The sequence below is a fragment of the Numenius arquata genome, chromosome 10, assembly GCF_964106895.1.
Source record: "Numenius arquata chromosome 10, bNumArq3.hap1.1, whole genome shotgun sequence".
NCBI classification, from domain to species: Eukaryota; Metazoa; Chordata; class Aves; order Charadriiformes; family Scolopacidae; genus Numenius; species Numenius arquata.
In genome coordinates this window covers 18568795-18589562 of record NC_133585.1, presented here as the reverse complement: position 1 = coordinate 18589562, position 20768 = coordinate 18568795, and the positions used below count along the sequence as shown (strand labels likewise).

Sequence of the window (20768 nt, the reverse complement as noted above, 5' to 3'; positions counted from 1 at the left end):
ATACCTGTTCGCAGGCTGCTGCGGGAGCTTTCTTTTTGATGAATCTTTGGGACTTACAAATCCCAGACTTCAAAGAGGTATTTTCTTTCTTATTTTTCTGAGGACAAATTACTTGCTCCACCTATGGTCAGAAGTGAGCCACTCTGTGCTGTGAAAGGCACTTTTGGCTTTTCTACGGGGATAAACAAGCGGTAAAAATAAATAAATAGGCTGGTAACACGGGCAGGTTTCTACCTGCCTGGCTAAAATCATAGAATCACAGAATGGTTAGAGTTGGAAGGGAACTTAAAGATCATCCAGTTCCAACCCCCCTGCCATGGGCAGGGACACCTCCACTAGAGCAGGTTGCTCAAAGCCCCATCCAGCCTGGCCTTGAACCCCTCCAGGGATGGGGCATCCACAGCTTCTCTGGGCAACCTGTTCCAGTGCTTCACCACCCTCACGGTAAAGAATTTCCTCCTAATATCTAATCTAAATCTTCCCTCTTCCAATTTAAAACCGTTACCCCTTGTCCTGTCACTACATTTCCTGACAAAGAGTCCCTCTCCAGCTCTCCTGTAGGCTCCCTGGTAAAATGGTAGCGCCAGAGATGGAGGGAAGAAAGGTGATCCTCTTTACAGGAATACACGTGCTAGATCAGAGGGTCTTTTGAAGGCTCGAGATGGTCATTAAGCGCGTGTGGGGTTAGAGGAGATAGCAAGAAGTCCTGGTGGTGAGTTGATGTGAAAGCAAGTCCTTGGCCAGTTGGGCTGGCCACTGGGTCCCTCCTCCAAGGTGGCACAGGATGGCCTGTGAGCCAGGGAGGAACCAGGCTGGCCTGGGGAGGATCGTGTGAATAGATAAGCATCCAGAGATTGCATGTACATATTTGCAGTATAAACGAACGCAATAGCTAATGATTCGTGGCTATTATTTGAAGGGCCCCACTGTTGCAGATTTATTTGTCATTTCTTGTAATAACACCGATGATAATGAATTCATTTGTATTAATGCGGGTGTCGTGGACTTCCGTTGATATTCTGCATTAATTAATGTACCATTAAAAGAAAGTGTCACCCAATTAATATTAAGTTGAGGCAGTACTGCCGGTGTCCTGTCATTAGGGTTCCATCTGTAATGCATTGTAGCAACGCTCTACCTTAATGGCAGTCATTTGCAATCTGGAGTGCCACTCGATGGGCTGCTACGGGGGTGCCAGTTTGCACCTCATGTGGCCAGGGTTACCCAGAAAAAATCGATAGGGACAGGCTGCCGTTAAGAGTAACCCTCATTACTGCCTGGGCTGGGGCACAGCAGCCTGCACTGCTCCCGTCCACCCCGGCTCTGGCACAGGTGGAGGTCAGTGCGCTGCTTCCAGACATCATCCCCAGTTTAAAGGCTGGTGCATTAACTTAACCCACCTTCTTGACCTCTTCCTGGGTTTAGAAAGTGGAAGTTAGTGACAACCGCAAATAAAATGGGATATATATAAATATATATATATGTATAAGGATCTGCCCAGTTTATGGTATCACCCCCAAGCAGAAATCAGAAAAGGTATTTCTTCTCTCACCCCGTAATGTATGTTGGCTGGTAGCAGTAAATCACACTGGTGACTTAATTTTGCTGCTGAATTTTAATATTATGGGGAAGGACAGCAGAAAGTCTCACCGGCTGCTGCAGGTCAGGGCTGCCTTCACTTCCCTGGACAAAAGCTGCCTCTGCCGGTGCTGAGAGCAGAGGCAGGAGCAGAGACCCTGACTGTGGCCACCTGGATCTGCCTGGTTCATGCCCACCGTCTCCAGCAAGACCACAGCCCAAGGGGTGCCGGGCCATCTGCGGTGCTTGCCCTTGCAAAGCGGGAGATTGCTGCAAACACCCTCTTCCAGCAGGAAAATCACACCAGCAGGAGCAAAGCGGGGGCCATCAAAGCCAGGAGCTCTCTGACTGACAGGTTTTCACATTCTGACTTTCAAATGCCTCGTCAGACCATCTTGGGTTCCCATCTGCCATCTCCAAAATTGGGACTGACATAATAGCAACCTGGGAGGGCAACGCAAGCTGCCTTCAAACCCTTGCTCTAGCCCTGCCCGGCTCCTCAAAGGCTGGAGATGGATAATGGGCAGAAATAGGAGAGAACTGTGGTTTCTCCAATGGGATTTGGCGGTGGGTGCCGAGGTAGTGAAGTGGTGGCTGCTTCACCACCCTTTTCTTCTGTTCTTCCCGGGGCAGTGGGAGACAGCCTGCTTTACGGGGTGACCCCCCCTTCCTAGGAGAGCTGTATTTTTTTGGTTCAGACATAGGACTCTGCATTTACACCTTAAAAAAATAAATCTATAGATTGGTTCAAAGCAGTTGCCAGCAACTTGCTCGATGTCAGCCCTCTGCACCCTTTGTTGTTTACTCATCTCCCAGCCAACCTCTGTGCTTTGACTCTTCCAGATGGTTGGTAAAAATCTCAAAAAATGGGCAAAGACCTGCGGCAGGTTCCCAGCAAGAATCCAATAAAAATACACTTGCCTGATAATATTCCTTGTTTACAATTGTATTTTGAGGGCTATATGCTAGCTGACTGTGTTGGTTTTGAATTATTCTATGCGTTAATCCATCTCGCAGCACACCAAGTCCTATGGCTTAGAGAAGATGATGCACGTCACTTTGATTCTGTTGCCCTTTTTGACCAAGATTGTTGTCTGGTAGAAAGAGGAGAGAGAGAATAGGGCAGGATGTATTGTCTGTCGGTCTTATGGGAGGTGTTACTGCTGCTGCTTCCCTTTAATTCCCTATTAGCCAAGAGCGATGCTGAGAGTTTCGTTACGTCACTGGGATTGGATGGCGCTGAGAGGTCTGAAGTCACTCCCATTGAAGAAATCCTGTTGGTTGCTCTGCCAGGTCTGCTGCCACTCCTGGGTGTTTGCAGGCTGCTGAAAATCATTGGGAACGGTCCAGCGAGCACCTTGGCCATCGCCTTTAACTCGCTTTGGCAGGAGTTATCAGACCTGCTGACTGAGATGCGTCTCACTCACTGGAGGAGGCTGAAAATGTAAAGGTAGACTGCTTTGGCTCGGCCAGAGCTCTCCCCACCTCTTTCCCAAAGACAGAATGATCAACCCCATCTGGGTTTTTCCTAGTGTCTCCTACTGTGTTTCTGTGCTCATGATTTACGTGCCTGTAGCTTTATGTAGCGGTCCATCTCGGTGGCTTTTTGCTTGCTGGAAAGGTTCCCGCAAAGGTTCCCCTGCAGGGCCATTGGCATTAACTTTGCTCTTCTTCCTTACTTCTTGCAGAGCTGTGAGACGCCGCTCATGGTCTCGTAAGATCTGGGGCAGCAAACGCAAGCCCAGGGTGCAGTGTAATAGCTCGACTTACCTCGACATAGGGCCTGTCGAGGGAAACGAGCTTTGACAGACAAAGCTGGCTGTCTGTTTAAATAACTGGGGACAGAGTGGATGAGATGGCTCCTTGAAAGCTGGCGAGGAACTTGCTTTCTTCTCTTTGCTCTCTTTCTCCTGGTGCTTCACCCACCTGGCCGCTTGTCGGCGTGCACGGAGGGTGGTTGTGCGGGGTAGGGCTGCGCAGGGATGCGGAGGGACCGAGCACCAAGATGAAGGCAAGGTTCAGAGGGAGGCAAGAGCAGCAAATCCCCTGGCTCTGGTGGCTTGGCTGGGGATGGAGGTTATGGTTCAGCCCCTGTGCGAGCTTTAGCGTTGAGCTTGCTGTGGTCTAGGGCAGGCAGCTCCTTTTGCCCCTGAAGCTGCAAATTAAAGCTCTGTCGTATAGTGCTTTTCCTCCCCTCGCTTTCTCTCTCAAATGTAACTTCATTCTGGATGAGTGCTTGAGCTGTGCGGCCACTGTTGCTCCCTCGAGTGGAAAGCAGGGGGGTGGCAGGTCCCACTTGTTGTGTCACTGCCTGGAAGGGACAGCAGCCAGAGCCGGCTGGGAAGTTATAAATAAGAGGAGGAACGTTGCGGGTTTCTTTATTTTCATCTTACCTTTTCCCTCCTCTCCCACCTGCCCTCTTTTGCCTGTCTTGAGCTTGCCCCTCAAGCCATGCACTGCAGAAGTGATGGGTGCCACCGAGAGAGGTGACAGAGCCGCTGTGCATCCAGCTTTTGGGGGTGCCATGCTATAAAACAGCCATCCAAGCCCCGTGCTGGCAAGGACAGAGTTATTGTCGGTGGGAAATGGGGCGGCTTTGGGCTGGAAGAAGAGAACAGCTTTATCCTGTGGCATATCAGAGCATCCTTTCCCATTCATGGCTGCTCGCCCTCTGCCTGCTCAGCGCTGTTGTCCTGCCAGTATGGAAAACTCCCCCGTGGGCTTGCTCGTTGTGATGTCCCTTTTCTTCAGTGCCATGTGTTGGGTCGGGATGTGTCCACTGTGAATAAGCGCTCTCAGCTCTACGTGCCGTTACCCAGTCACTAATTCAGTCTCCAGCTCCAATAATGCATCTATTCCAGCTGTGTTTATGGTGTTTTCAAAAGCCCCTCAATTGAATTATAGCTCTGCGGTGGCCGTTTGCCAGTGTCACCCGATAATGAGGGAGGTCACTTAATAGAGATAGCAACAAGAGATACATATTAACAAGAGCTGATTGAAAGGTAGGGTGAATTTCAACCAAAGAAAAAAAATTTAAGAAGGGAAATTATCAGGTTTTAAAATCAAACTTCGAAATTGGAAATTGCTTGGCTTGGACTAGCAGTAATGCAATTAATAAATGTAATTAAAAGTGTAATAAAGAACACAGGAATTGGAAGTCTGTGCACATCCCTGCGAGCGTTTAGAGCTGGCACGCGAGCAAGGGACCCAGTCTGGCAGTCAGGCCACTTGCGAGATGGAGCTGGGGATGGAAATCAAAAGTTGGGGCTGGTTTTTCCTCTCAGCAGAGCCTGGAAGAGGGGCTGGCACGCATTCTGGCTCTGCCTTTGCAGCTCTCTCATGCAGCAAACAAAACCCAGGTGGGAATAAGTGACTTATATCTGTCCTAGGCAGCCCGGGGAGGATGGAGCCAGGATTTCAACTCTAGCAGAGGAGCACTTGGATGCAGTGTCAGCTCTGTTTCACAGCACCTCTGAGATACCTGCCTTGAGCAAGAGGCATCGAACCCCCTGCTTCCTGCCCTGCGATGGGTTGGGATTGGCGAGAGCACCTTTGACTTGAGCAGAGGGATGGCTGAGCCGGCTTTTAGCAGAGCACAAAGCTCCTTTCATCTGCCCCGCTGCGCCGTGGCGAGAGACAGGGAGAGGGAAAAGAGCCGCCAGGAACAGCAGCAGGGAATTATTTAAGAGTAATAGGTTGACCTGAGATATAACAGGAGCACGAAGCAGCGAAGCATCTCCTGATGGGAGCGGTCAGCTCCTGCCTTGATGGGGAAGGGGAGGGGAGGTGGGGGGAAAGCAGGGCTTGAAATAGGGCTGGTGAGATGGTTTTGATGCTGATGAGAAGATCATAGCACGGGCAGCTCAGTAGGCTGCCCGCTGCTGCAGCCCGTGTGCCCGTCGCTGTATGCCCCCCAGTCCCTTTGCATCGCCTCCTCTCATCCCCTCGACCTTCAGACAGCTGTTCGGCCAGATTGCCTGCCGTTTTTCCACATTATTTGCCTTCGTACAGCACGCGCACATCCGCATCCTAATCATTTCTCCCAGCTTCTGCTGGGGCGCTGCTGGGTGACTTTGCTCTGGGAGGTCAGATGGAGGTCCTCTACGTGGCCAGCCACTGGAGCCGGGGAGCCGGCTTGGAGCGACCACCCCCAAATAAGCATTTCTAATGCCCGACTGAAGCTTGCAACAGCCTGTCTGTAGGTTGGATGCATTTAAGTAGCTGAGGAACTAGCCCCCAGACCTCCTTTGCTTCATCTCCCACCTTTACTTCTAATTGACAAGCGGCTGAATATGAGCCGGCAGTGTGCCCAGGTGGCCAAGAAAGCCAATGGCATCCTGGCTTGTATTAGAAATAGTGTGACCAGCAGAAGCAGGGAGGTGATTGTGCCCCTGTACTCAGCACTGGTGAGGCCACACCTGGAGTATTGTGTCCAGTTTTGGGCACCTCAATACAAGAGAGATATGGAGGTGCTGGAGCGGGTACAGAGGAGGGCAACGAAGCTGGTGAAGGGCCTGGAGAATAAATCGTATGAAGAATGATTGAGGGAGCTGGGACTGTTTAGTTTGAGCAAGAGGAGACTGAGGAGTGACCTCATCACTCTCTATAACTACTTGAAAGGACATTGTAGAGAGGTTGGTGCTGGTCTCTTCTCACAAGCAAACAGCGATAGAACAAGAGGAAATGGATTCAAGCTGCAACAGGGTAGGTTTAGGCTGGACATTAGGAGGAAATTCTTCACAGGGAGAGTGATCAGACACTGGAACAGGCTGCCCAGGGAGGTGGTTGAGTCACCATCCTTGGATGAGTTTAAGAGTTGCTTAGATGTGGTGTTGTGGGATATGGTGTAGGGAAGAACTTTGTAGAGTAGGGTAGATGGTAGGGTAGATGCTCCCAAGGGTCTTTTCCAACCTGAATGATTCTATGATTCTATCTGACCCCGCTGTAAAAAAAAGTCAGTGCCACATATTGCCCCTCTCAGCCCTTTGCCCGCAGGGCGCTCGGTGTCAGGCCAGTTGGACAAGACTGATGGATCAAGGCACATTGGAGGTGTTGGCAGCCTGTGGCCCGTGAAATGGTTTTGCTATGGTGGAAAGCTCTCAAAGACATGATGCAAATCTTACTCCCTTAGCAGAGCGAGCCACTGTCTGGCAGCCGGAGGGTTTTATATGCTCTGGGAGCAGACACCACGGGCTGGTGAAACGGCACGGACGCTGGCTTTTCTGCAAGCAGCCTTTTCTTTTTAGCCCTGTGTGAAAAAAAGAGCTTGTTTGCATAGTCTTATGTATGCCTTAAAATTGTCCCCCCCTAAAGTTTTCCTTGATTTGGGAGGTTTTTCCCTCCTCACCCAGCCCATCTCCGCTCCTCGTTGTGCTGGTGAGATTCTGCCGCTGCTTTGGTCCCCGGTGCTTCTCCTCACCCCAGCAGAGCTGGCTCCTCAGCCCTCGGGGGATGTTTGGTGGCAGATAAAGAGGGGATTGTGTTCTCCACGTTTTTAGGGAGTTCTGCTCAGCACCCCTCACATTCAGCCATGTAATCTGCCTGGTAGGGCACGTTGGACCTCCGGAGGCTCTGTCTCCTCCAGGTCATAATCCGCCTTTGTATTGCCACCTTGTGCCAGAGCAGCATTTGTCAGGAGTTTTACTACTAATGCATTTTATAGCCAGATTCATAATGATATTAACGGCTATAGGGGTGGCCAGAGAGCGGGGTGTAAATATTTCCAAAAACGCCCTTTTCTGATAAACTTTTCTTCAGCTTTAGCTGCCCTTTTGTGGAGAATGTTGAATAAAGCTTTGGTGTCCCAGCTGTCAACGTGCCAGGGTTAACACAGGACACGTCTGTGTCTGGTCACTCCTGCTGAAGGGTGATGTAGGAGGTGACAGGCCAGGCCAGGGGAGGTGTTTGTTGCGGTGACCAACATTTGGGCCATAACAGTGAGTGTTTTGGGACAGAAACACAACTTTCTGGTCGCTCGGAGGTTCATATTGCCTTGTCATACTGCTGCGTTAGTGTGAGAGAGGTAAGGTCTTGGTCTCTCCTTTGCCACCGCCTTGTGTAGCAACAGCCTTTCGTGTTTGGAGCGGGGTTTTAGGGTTGTTCATTCCTTATTTTAATCCAAGTTTATCCTTGTTCATGGCGATCCACTGAAACAGAATAGTCTTGTAACGGCTAGATATTTGGGCTCTTGTACCTTGCTGCTTTTGGGTTGGTCTTCTTGCTGCTTTGAGTAGCCACATCTCAAACACATTATTACAATTCCACGTATCTTTCTGGCAAACGGGACCCCAGAACTTCTTCCTATAAGATTTTTACGAGAGTTTGAAGCACTCTTATTCATTTATTGCAAAATGAGGGGCGGACTGGCTGCCTTGCCACCCCAGCATCCCCAGCCCATGCAGTATCACAGCCGGCTCACCACAGCCCATCCACTCCCGGGGCTGCCTGGGGGGGGACGGGACGGGGGACCTGGGTGCTGGACCCGCTCCCACTGGGCTGTCAGATGAAGGATGGGGTGCCGGAGACAGTCGGGAGCGGGTCTCGCTCCCGTTTGCCACCCTCTTCCTCCACGGGAGGCGTCTTGTCTGTGTGTTTATTTTTATCTCGCATCTGCTGGCATCGTAACAAAGATTTAATGATATGACACAGTTTTGTCACCAGTTCTTTTTTTTTTTTTTTTCTGTGGTGAGCGAAGCTTCATCGCTGGCTGCTGGAGGGAGTCGAAAGCTTTAAAAATGACAAAATTTGGCTACTTGTGTAGAAAACTCACCTGTTTGCCGCAAGCACCTCTGTAGGCTGTCGTCGGTCTGCACTTTTTTTTTTTTTTTTTTTTTTTTCTGGACAGAAAAGATAAAATTTGCTGGTTTTGCCTGTCAGTGAACTAAGCATAGTCACAATTAATCCTTCATAAGGAAGAACAGCCACGAGGGACACGCAGAAGAGTCCTATAAAGGGGCCAAATGCTGAAAATGCAGAAACAGGGGCTTGAGCTAGCCTGGCATGGGGTTTTCCAGTCGCGTCTCCCTGGGACGTGCCCTCTGCCTCTTATTTACCGTCAAACAAACACAAACCCAGCCGCTTCTGCTTCTACAGAGGTTTTGCTCCATTGTCTAGATGATGGGCCGCATCTTTTGAGAAATAAAGACGGCGGGCTTCCTGCTGAGGAATGCCTTGAGCCTGCTTGACCCAAAAATGGCAAGAGGATTTTACTGACATCCTTCTCACGCTTTTTAAGGCAGAGGATCTGAAATTCCTCTGAGCCCCCGACCGTGTCCTGCCTGGGCGTGAATATTGAAAATGAGACGTCTTTTTTTTCCTGCAGGACTGTCGATACAGGATGGTTTCATCCCACAGCTGGTTTTGCACCGATGTTTTGTGTGGTTTTTTGTTTGGGTTTCTTTGTGGGTTTTGGTGATTTTTTGGGGGTTTTTTTCTTGAATTTGAGCTGGGGAAAAAAAAAAAAAAGATGCATTACCCAGAGCACGTCTTACACGCCTGCATCCTTTGACCTGCCCGCTCTCGGGAACAAAAGCATGCGTTTAGTAGTGAAATTTTCCCAGTGAGCTGCACACTTTGGGGCAGTATCGGAGATTTTCCCCCTTTGTGACCGTGCTGTTCTGCTTCAGGCTGCTGTAAGGCTCTTCCTATCGCTTGGGAGCCCTTCTGCTCCCTTCCTAAATTCACCAGCGCCGTGCTTTGCTCGTGCACCCACCCTCGTGCTTGCAGGTACCCACTGCCCCCCACTGAGGTCCTGCCCTCCCAGCCCCGGAGATGTTTTGAGATGTGTATGCTCGTGACTGTTTCCCAGGACCGGCCAGATCTTTGTCCAGAGCTCTCCCGCTTGTAGGGATTTTGCTGTCCTGGCCAACGAAAGGACCTGGTCAGCAAAGCTTTAAAATAAGGATAAAAATAAGGTAAACGCCAAGTTAGAGCTCAGGCAGTGTCTGCGGGGGCTGGAGCTGACGGCACCAGAGCTGGTGACCTCCGTGTCCCTCCAGGCAGTTTCTCCTTGGGAAGGATGAGGAGATGAACTCCCTTCAAAGCCTGCTTTTGGGCTATTGTATGAAATACAATGCCGGGGAAATCAAGCTCTCCTCTTTCATAGCCGGCCCCACGGCCCCATAATCACGGGTGACCAGAGCGGATTTGCATGTTAAAAGGAGTGGCTAGGGGCACTTAAAAAGGAGAGGAAACATATTCATCAAGTCCAGCTTTATCCTTATGAATATTATTATTCCTGGGGACAATATACCCCAAACCTCATCAGTGCAACCCCGGATCTGCTCTCTCTGTCGCTGCCTTTCCCCTCCTCCCTCCATTAATGGTTAACTTGTAATGCTCTTGGTCTTGACATTGATACCCCGGCGGCTCAGGAGGAGGAATCTGAGAAGGCAGTTGGTGGAGCATGTGGACCGTGGCTGTTGAAGCAGCGCTCTGGCAGCAGCGAGAGGAGCGCTGCGGGATGCTCCAGGCTGATGATGGTTTGGGGGAGGCAGGTAACCCTAAGAGGGGTGGGGAGACGCTCTAGTCCTGTCCGAGGAGGTGTCTCAGGTGCACTGGGAAAGCAAACACCCACCAGAGCTCCCACCACCACCAAAAGGACTGCTCCACCCCAACGTGTCTCCCGAGCTGACAAAGTCCTGGTTCCTGAGCTCTCCAAAGGCAGAAGCCAGGATTAACGTGCTGTGTGCCTGGCACAGAGTCAAGGGCTCCCGTGGCAGCAGGGCAGACCTGGGTTAAGTGTGCCAGGAAATGAGCAGTTGGAAGGCAAAGGGTAGCAAACTGCTGGGACAAACGGGGCTGGGGAGGCTGTGGCATCTCCATCGCTGAGAGGCTTTAAGGGTGGGAATTATTTAGGTGTAGCATGGCGACAGGTTTCTCTTTTGAGGTCCCTTCTAGCTAGATCTTATGCTTTGACGATTGTTGATTACAAAAAAAAAGGCAAAACCTTGAAGGTGCTTAAAAAAATAATCCTTGGGCCATACCCTGCTGGGCTTTCTCTAGCAGCTTGATTTAAAAAGCTTTTTGGACACCTCAATACAAGGGAGATATCGAGGTGCTGGAGCGGGTACAGAGGAGGGCAACGAAGCTGGTGAACGGCCTGGAGAATAAATTGTACGAAGAACGATTGAGGGAGCTGGGACTGTTTAGTTTGAGGAAGAGGAGACTGAGGAGTGACCTCATCACTCTCTATAACTACTTGAAAGGACGTTGTAGAGAGGTTGGTGCTGGTCTCTTCTCCCAGGTAATTAGCGATAGAACAAGAGGGAACGGATTCAAGCTGCAACAAGGTAGGTTTAGACTGGACATTAGGAAGAAATTCTTCACAGTGAGAGTGATCAGACACTGGAACAGGCTGCCCAGGGAGGTGGTTGAGTCACCATCCTTGGATGAGTTTAAGAGTTGCTTAGATGTGGTGTTGTGGGATATGGTGTAGGGAAGAACTTTGTAGAGTAGGGTAGATGGTTGAACTCGATGATGCCAAGGGTCTTTGCCAACCTGAATTATTCTATGATTCTCTGCAAAAGGGTTAAAAAAACAAGAAAGCAAATGAAAAATCTAGGTGGGAACTGCGACCTCTCACACTTCGGCAGAAGTGACACTGAAGTAAGGAAAGTGGAGTTTTGCTGGAGCCCGAGGCGAGCTTAGATGTCAGAGCGTCCCTGCAATGCCGGGTGTCTGGATGCAAGGGCAGGGAGGTGTGAGGGACGTGCGTGGATGAGGGGTGCGAGAGCTCAGCGCCCCTTTTGAGACCCCGAATGTGGGTTGTAGGATATGCCCTGGGTTCCTCGTGCTGCTTATCAAAGCTCGCAGCAAGTCCTGCCACCTGCCTTGAAGGACTTAAGTTTCTGCTGGTCTGAGCCTCGCTGGGGCAAATTGAGATGTTTGTTTCTTTTCTCATGCCATCACACAATATTAAACTAGTTAAATCAGGTCTCCAAGCATGGAACCCTGGTTTCTCTTGCTTTCTAGTGGAGGTGGTATGCTGGGACGGCTTTGCTGTGGTTCACTGCAAGCCTTGTGGTTCCCAAAAAACCTGAAAATGGCTCGACTCATTGCTCAGCTTTGGCCAAGGATTTGCAGGAGGAGCTCCACTTGAAAGCAGTGCCCCATCTTCTGAGTTCTGCACCTCCTAAAGTCTCCTTTCCACCTTCCTGCTACTTCCCCATGGGCTGAGGAGGAATAATTTAATGCGAATGAAGTTAACAATAAAACGTGGATTCTTGGGAAGAGGTTTGCAGAAATAATCCGCGTTATCCCAGCTGGCCGTAGCCAGCCATTGTCGCATCTTGCTTCTGACCTTCGCTGTCTTCCTTTCAAGTTTTAGCTCTTCGTCAGCCTTAACGTGGCTGTGATCCTGTGATACAAACGTAGGGACTTGCCCAAGCGGTTGTGGTCGGTGTGTACCTGCAGCCCAGCTCCTCGGCAAAGCCTTTTTGCTTGGTGTCTGTGCTTCTGCCTGGAGAGAGAGACAAGAATATGCATTTAAGATTTGCATAGGAACATGCAGCTGTTCCACCAAAAATGGATAATTGTTCTCCCTTCTGTAGAGTTAAACAATAAGAAGTGCCAAACTGCATTTGCCATTGCTGATTTTGTGCACTCAGCTGCATATTTTACGCATGTAGATTAGTTCCAGATTTATGACGATTTAACTGTTAATGCCTGTGTTAATCAGGCCAGGTTGTAGTTGCTGTGGAAACTCTAACTTTGAATTTTACGTAAAGTTCTGTGTTGCATTTAATGCCTTTTTTTAGAGGCTGCCTTATACTCAATGCCTTATGGTGAAAACAGAGAGGGAAGCAGCGTTGAAAATAAAAGTGCCTTTAGGCAGAAAACAAGTTTCAGCAAAGAGAGTAATTTTTCTGGAAAGTTGTGATGTCTGGGAAAATAAGGGTTTGTGATAGAGTGCCATCTTGACCACAGCTGTATAACTATTATTATAAGTGTGTAACAACTATTATAGCTGCTGCAATACTGTAATAAAGAAAACAGCTGTATAACTTATAAATGTCCTAAAAATTAAATGTAGGACTGAAGTTCTTGGGTCTCTGGATATTCCTTTAGGTTGGCAAAGGAAATTGCTGATGTGTGTTTGATGGGAAAATAGGCTGGTGCACAATTTTACCGATACATTTATCTTTTTTTTTTCCTTTTTTTTTTTTTTTATTTATTTATTTCCAGAATACACCGGTGGGCACTCCGATTTTCATAGTCAACGCCACAGATCCGGACCAGGGGGCAGGAGGCAGCGTGCTTTACTCCTTCCAGCCTCCTTCCAATTTCTTTGCCATCGACAGCGGCCGTGGCATCGTGTCGGTGATTCGGGAGCTGGACTATGAAGTGACTCAGGCCTACCAGCTCCAGGTCAACGCAACGGTGAGTCTTCTCCTGCCTCCTGTAGGAGAGGAGGCGTTTTCTGGAGGGACTGCAATGGGGAAGGAGCTGCTGCTTGCTTATTTTATTGCCCTACTCTGGCATCTTCTCAGGCACGTCCAGCATTTTCCTCTTTGGTAGTATAGGTACCTGTGTAGTTTCAAACGGCTCGTGGAGCCCAGCAGCATCTCACGTGTGTCAGGGGCTTGTGCATAGGGACCAGCAGCTCCCTTGGTGAAGAAAGCCAGTACAGGGCATACAGACCATTAAATTCCCTGGGCTCATCCCTTGTGCATCATGGTTTATGGGAGATGGATTTACCTGTATTAAACCCCCTGAGTGTCACTCAGCAAAAGCTGAGTTCAGGCATCAAGAGTTAAAATTTTGGTGGAAAAAGGAGGAGAAACCAAAATCCTAATTACAGTTGATCATAGAATCATAGAATTGTCTAGGTCAGAAGGGACCTTTAAGATCATCTAGTCCAATCATCAACTTAACTCTGATAAAACCCATCACTAAACCATGTCTCTAAGCACTATGTCAACCTGGCTTTTAAATACCTCCAGGGATGGTGCCTCAACCCCTTCCCTGGGCAGCCCATTCCAAGGCTTAAGAACCCTTTCCATGTAAAAATATTTCCTGCTATCCAATCTGAACCTCCTCGGCACAACTTGAGGCCATTCCCTCTTGTCCCATCGCCTGGGACTTGGAAGAAGAGATTGACCCCCCCTGGCTACCCCCTCCTTTCAGGGAGTTGTAGAGAGCGAGAAGGTCTCCCCTCAGCCTCCTTTTCTCCAGGCTGAACACCCCCAGCTCCCTCAGCCTCTCCTCACAAGACTTATTCTCCAGACCCCTCACAATGATGCCAGAGGGGACCCTGGGGGAGGGTCCAGGTGGCCACCATGGCAAATTCTTGCCTGACCCGAATTGGAAACTTCGTTCCTGGTGTCAAATCTAGCAAGAGCTCGATAGGGAGCATGTGGCTGAGGATCACCGCACGAGCAGGTTCTCTGTGTGGTGGCTCCTTTCCCATCTCAGATGCAACAGAAGAAGGTGAAATTCAGCCCTACAATACACCCGGCCAACCGTGCATTTAGGAGAGGGGTGGTGGGTGGGGATGGGGACCCTTACTGACCCCTGCAGGCAGCCGGCTAGAGCTCTTGAAGCATATGATTTAATCAAGATCATTGCCTTGATGCAGAGCCACAAATGTCAGGAGGATGCGGAGGGCTGCGCAGGGCTGCTCTGCTCTTCACAGCCACGGAGGCTGGGTGTTTGCAGACTGCGGGGCCACAGGCAAACGGCTCAAACTTTCAGCTCATTCCCTGAATATTCGAGGCAGCGGCTTTTTTTCCCTGAAGCTTAGTTTTTTTCTGAAACAGACCTCATTTTATTTTAAATAGACCGGTGATCAGAGGTCCTCTCCATTGTTTGTTTCCTTGTCAGTCGTGCTTTCCCAGGGTGTGCCACTGAACTATCTGGCAGATTAGAAGACAAGGGACCAAACACCAGCCCTGATGGGAACGCTTTCACATGTCTGATTCTGGTTTCCTCAGGCACTAGGACACCACCTTGGTCCATCCATTGTAGAGAGGTTGGTGCTGGTCTCTTCTCCCAGGTAATTAGCGATAGAACAAGAGGGAACGGATTCAAGCTGCAACAGGGTAGGTTTAGACTGGACATTAGGAAACAATTCTTCACAGAAAGAGTGATCAGAGACTGGAACGGGCTGCCCAGGGAGGGGGTTGAGTCACCATCCCTGAATGTGTTTAAGAGTCGTTTAGATGTGGTGTTGGGGGATATAGTGTAGGGAAGAACTTTGTAGAGTATGGTAGATGGTTGGACTCGATGATGCCAAGGGTCTTTTCCAACCTGAATGATTCTATGATTCTATGATCCAGCTCCTTCTAGCCCTGTATCCCAGGTGCAGCTACCAACGAAGACAAAATGGGGGCGTATGTGGTACTTGCTACCTAATATGCTCCTAGCTTCTGGTGATTTCCAGCTCAGGGATTCAAATATTTAGTCACTGAACTGGTCTTGATTGCAGTTCTGGGAATGTCTCCTCGGCTTGGACGCAGGGAGCTGGTGGTTTCTAGTAGAAAGGCAATGAGAAACCCTGGGACAAAGCTCAGCCTGGGAAGGAGGATGAGTTGCACCAGCGTAGTGGGAGCTGGAAAAAGCAAAGGCGGTCTTTTGCCTGTCTGATGAAGAGTTTGCTTGGTCCGGCTGCAAGAAGAGCGGCGAAGCCTTGGTTCAGGGCAGGAGGCGTTTCACCCCAGGGATGTGGAGCAGAAAGAGGCTGGGAAGGGCAGTGTGAGAGGCAGTAGGTGAGGAAACTTGAAACATGTTTGTTTTTCAGTGCTATCTGTAATATTTTAACCAGAATTTAAAGAGGTGAATAAAAGGGGAAAAAAAAAAACCACCCCACATTATCTGAAGAAACGAAAGACTTCAGCCTGATAACACTAACAGCAGAGTGCGAGTTGGAAATAAGCATCCATCCAGGCCATAAACGCTGAGGCCTGCAGGTTAAGAGGATAATGTACAAGCTGTGTTGTTGAATGCGGTTTAAATTAACATTAATCTTCTGGCAATCAGTCCTTGCCGCTGTTCAGAGCCATTTTGCAGAAGTGTGCGGTAACCTCTAATGGTCGCCTTTCACCACGACGCTTGATTAGGGGGTGAGGAGAGACTTATTTTCTTCCCTTTGTGCGTTATCTCTTTGCTCCTGCCCTTTTAGCAAAGGGTCGCTTTTGAGCACCCATGGGACGAGGCTCCATCAAGAGAACCCGCTGGCGGCAGGGCACTGCCAGGAAAAGCTGGTGGCAGCGTGTACTGCCGTTGAGTTGGCTGCAGGAGAAGGGTCTTGCTCTGGGAATGTGCTTGCGTCTCCATCCCCGTGAATTGGGGTGGGGTGTAAGGGAGATGATGCTCCTGCTCAGAGCAGCAAATGTAGAAAAGAATAAAGCTGCAACCGTGACACAGCCCACCGGGTTATGATGAGGTGTAGGAACTTGAGGGAGCTGGTGGGATTTGTCACCTTCCAGCCGACAACGCCCGAGCTGTGTGGAGGCCTCGGTGCTGGGGGGAGATGAGGTGCGCTGCCGTGATGTGCTGGTGTGAGGGTCTGCGGGCAACCACACCTGGGTCTCGTGGTGCAGAGATACCCTAGGGTGTATCTGCGTTTGGAGGGAATTTATATTTTGAAGTGTATGTCAAACAGCATTGCTTCTTTTTCACCTAAATTGTGATGAAAGCTAAATTGGTGCTTGCATTATTTTAAAGGGCTAATGCTGGAACGAAATGCATATTGTGTTGTGGACAATAATTCCAGCAGGTAGCTTGAAAAAGAGGTGATTACTTGGACTGCTCAGAAATTTTGACCCAACTACAACTGTGAGAGACGTAATGCTGTTGAGTAATCCTGTTTTTTCTGACAGAAACCCTTTCTCTCCCCCTGCCAACCCTTGTGTTTTTCAAGGACCAAGATAAAAACAAGCCGCTGTCTACTCTGGCCAACCTGGCAATCACCATTACAGACGTGCAGGACATGGACCCCATCTTTATCAACCTGCCCTACAGCACAAACATCTATGAGAACTCGCCTCCGGTAAGGGCTGCTGCTTCATTCCAATGTCCATGATGGCAGTGTTGTACCGGGAGCCAAGGGAAGGTGGAGCAAGGTATGGGACAGAAAGCACAAGGTTATCCCAAAATACTTATTGGAGAATAAGTCTTACGAGGAGAGGCTGAGGGAGCTGGGGGTGTTCAGCCTGGAGAAAAGGAGGCTGAGGGGAGACCTTCTCGCTCTCTACAACTCCCTGAAAGGAGGGGGTAGCCGGGGGGGGGGTCAGTCTCTTCTCCCAAGTCCCAGGCGATGGGACAAGAGGGAATGGCCTCAAGTTGTGCCGAGGAGGTTCAGATTGGATAGCAGGAAATATTTTTACATGGAAAGGGTTCTTAAGCCTTGGAATGGGCTGCCCAGGGAAGGGGTTGAGGCACCATCCCTGGAGGTATTTAAAAGCCAGGTTGACATAGTGCTTAGAGACATGGTTTAGTGATGGGTTTTATCAGAGTTAGGTTGATGGTTGGACTAGATGATCTTAAAGGTCCCTTCCGACCTAGACAATTCCATGATTGTTTGAAAAAAAGCTAGAGGAAAACCTCCTCTTTGCATAGATTTTGTCCTTCCTTCCATCCATCACAGGTTTGCATTGCTTTGCCCCAATCTTTGCAGCAGGGGTGCAAAGAGGAGCCCTGTTTCTATGCTGAAGTGCAAATGCTCTGAATCATGAGGTCCAGATGGCACCCAAAGACAGGCAAATCTTTTTCTTTCTGAAACAACATGTTTCAAGCCAGCTCCAAAGAATTTTACGCTTTTTTTTTTTTAAAAGGGAGCCTAAGCAAGGAGGCTTAGGAAGCCTGAAACCCAAATGAAATCCTAAATCCTTTTCCTAAAGATTTTTCTTAAATTTTATAAAGGTTTTCTGTTGTTCTTAGCACAGAGTCACCTCATTTCCTCCCCACAGTGTGTATGCATGCCATTTCTCATGGAAAAGTTGAGATAAAAAGTAAACGTTCCTGAAATGAGGCAGTTTTGAAAATGCCAGAATCATCAGCCATTTCAGCACTTCGAGCATTTTCCCCCAGGTTTTGCCAAATTGATCCAATCATTTCAGTTCTTCTGCAGCTCAGTTTGTCAGCAAACTCGCTGTTTGTGGAAAACGTCTCCCAGGTTCTTAATGCAGCAGGGCTTTTTTTTTTTCCCACCTCAGCAGACAGTGGGGAGCATGGTGGGCAGCCTTGGCTTTGAGAACTGTTGTTAGCTCTGCTTCTAGCAAGGTTGCCCAGGACCTTCAGCCCAAGCGTAAACCCTCAGCAGCAGCGTCCACCTTCCCAAGGCACTGTGCATCCCATCGCTTCGTCTATAGGGCAAATATTTTTGTATATGGATGGAAAAACCTTCTGTCCTAAAATTGTGGTGTGGTAGGCATCCATACCGCACATAGTGTCCCCTAATGTTTCTGGTGCTCTGGATCCGAAACGCCTGATGGCTCAGTTCGTGCAGTGGTGGAGGGAACTCCAGCTTGCTTCACTTTATACCTTTTCACTCGCTTTGGAGCAGAGTGCTGGTTCTGATGGCGAGCAGAGTGCTGGTTCTGATGGCACGCAGAGTGCTGGATCAATAGGGCTGAGTCCTACTGTCACAAAGCCCATGGTCAGACAGCACATTACCTGTCTGCTGGCCTGAAGATGGCCAAAAAACAGCTTCATGAATTACTTGAGAAGGCTGAGACCTTATCTACGTTTACAAGTACCTAAAGGGTGGGTTGAAGGAGGATGGAGCCGGACTCTTTTCAGTGGTTCCCAGTGACAGGACGAGGGGCAACGGGCACAAGCTGGAACATAGGAGGTTCCACTTAAATATGAGGAAGAACTTCTTTCCGGTGAGGGTGGCAGAGCCCTGGAACAGGCTGCCCAGGGAGGGTGTGGAGTCCACTTCTCTGGAGATTTTCAAGACCCGCCTGGATGCCGTCCTGAGTGATGTGCTCTGGGCAATCCTGCTTTGGCAGGGGAGTTGGACTAGATGATCTCTAGAGGTCCCTTCCAACTCTGACAATTCCGTGATTCCGTGAAGTGAAAGTTTCAATGTGTTTCAGCGCCATTGAGATTAAGGAGTATTTCTGTGGTGGGCAGGATGAGCTGCAGGGAAGAAAAAACACTTCTTAGTTCACCCATAACTAGAGGGAAAAGCCTTAAATATGAAATTATAGAAACGGAAGTCCCACGAGTATCAAAAATTACAGACTGCATCACCTGCCTGGACTGACCCAGTATCCGGGAAAGGGGATCTCTTTCAAATTAACGATATGTAATAAGGCTGGAGCTTAACAATATCCTTGTGTTGATACACAAACCTGCACCACAGTTATTCCCAGAACGTAGGCTGTTTGCAGCAGGCAAAGCAGCAAATAATTGCTGTGTAACCTGAAATAGGAAATGCGTGAAGGAGCGCTCACCAAACTCTTAGCGGTTTTCAGACAGGTTTAGAGATTTTAATTTCTCTCGGCCCCACGTAACATCTCCAAAAGCATGGAGATATCCAAGATGGATAGGTGCCACCAGAGACACGGTGAAGAGGAAGACTGCAGAACGTGGGTGGTACTTCGAGTTATCGCTCTCTAGTTTGGACCCAAGGTCCCGTCCTTCACGGGAGAAATCTCTACTGCTGAAACAGAGATGTGGTTTGCCATGGCAAGTCAGGGGTTTAACAGGCATTTTCGTCTCGCCACGAGAAGTCCTCTCATCAGCTCTGCCCTACCACCTGAGGGGAGCCAGTTGCAGTGCAGAGTGGCCGCTGTCACCCTGCAGAATGGCTTGGTTGCGGAAAGGATAACAGCAAATTTGGGTGAGGAGGCTCGGCTTGGCCAACTTGTCCAAAACCAGGCTTTCAGCTGAAGCCAGCAGTGCATTTGCGGGTGACGTTTGCCCTGCCGTCTGCCTCAGCAGACCGAAATATGCCGGAGGCATTTCATCCCAGCCCCAAATCTACAGAGCAGAGACTTGCTGCTGCTCCGTCCGCCCGCTCTCCGTCTCTCTCCTGCCTCTCTTTTTATCTGTGGTGCACAGCATGTCTGTGTTCCCCTATCAATGTATCAGGCGAGAATACCTCATCTAAAGTGTATACATTACCTAATAAAATCCTTCTTATTTGGGATTATTGCATCAAATTTTAATTTCCTCACTCGAGTAACAGCATGTCAGCCAGCCCGTCAGTGAAGAGCCGATAGAAGGTGAAAAAGAGTGGATAAACTGCAGCAAATTACCGCAAACAGATCTCTATCAGCCCTTTGACTGGAATTGACTGGAATTAAGAAGTGAGAAATAGGATTTTTTTTTTTTTTTTTTTTTCTTTTTTGCCGTGGCAGCTTTCCGAAGCGCTCCCCCCTCCTCCTCCCTGCTGCAACGCTGGGCTGCGCTTTGCCTTTCAAGTCCCTAATCCTGTAAGAGAAGAAGAAGAAGAAGAAGAAAAAGGGGTGGAGGGATGCAAGAGGGGAAAGAAGTGCCATTGTAGCTCTTATTTTTCTCAGGCTGGGATCCGGTAGCATAATTTAGAAGTGTTTTGGGCACGTCCTTATTCAGACACTGCGTAGAAAGAAATTCCTTATCGGGCAAAGGAAGAGGACCCAGCAGGGAGAGACTTTGCTGTCCCTGGAGGTGTTGTATCTTCTTTCTTGACGCTGTTTATCATCCCAGCGTGTCTCGGAGGTCTCTCCCAGGGTACCCAAGTGCCCCAAAGCTGTCTGTAGCTTGGCGGCATTGTATTTTTCATCCTCAGAGTCTGTGGGTGTCTGTCCTCACAGCGTCTGTAGACTGGATAGCATCGTTGATGGTCCCCAGACAAGTTAATAGGGGCTGGAGAAGAGGAAACGTTTCTCCTTGCAGAGATGCTGATGGTCTGACGAGCCCCTACTTTCGGACCTCAGCTGGTGCATGGTCCAGACAGCATTACAGCTTCATTTTGAGGGTGAGATAGGAGGAATCCACTGACTAGGAGACAAGCTGAGGCCTGTGAAGTTGTCCTTCGTCCTGCAGGGAGCCCCACGAAGGCAAGAGGGGAGACAAACCCCACTGGTGCTTGGTTCCGAGACCAGCAGTTGTATTCCCTTGCAATAGCATGGAGCAGATATGTGTCAAATATCATTAAAACAGTTTTAATTCTTCAGCACCATCCCCCTCTTCTTCAAAAACTCCTTGGGTTAAAGAAATAATGTAGAATCAGTGCTATTTTTTGCCCTAGAGTCTCAATA

The 20768-nt window shown here is 49.2% G+C and overlaps 1 protein-coding gene across 1 annotated transcript in view; it reads left to right on the top strand.

Annotated features, from left to right (window-relative positions):
- Positions 1-20768, top strand: part of CDH23 (cadherin related 23) — a 215742-nt gene that overhangs the window by 81735 nt on the left and 113239 nt on the right. Inside the window, exons 7-8 of the mRNA XM_074154966.1 lie at positions 12763-12957; positions 16439-16567. Coding sequence (XP_074011067.1) covers positions 12763-12957; positions 16439-16567 — 324 coding nt within the window. The remainder of the gene's footprint in view (positions 1-12762; positions 12958-16438; positions 16568-20768) is intronic.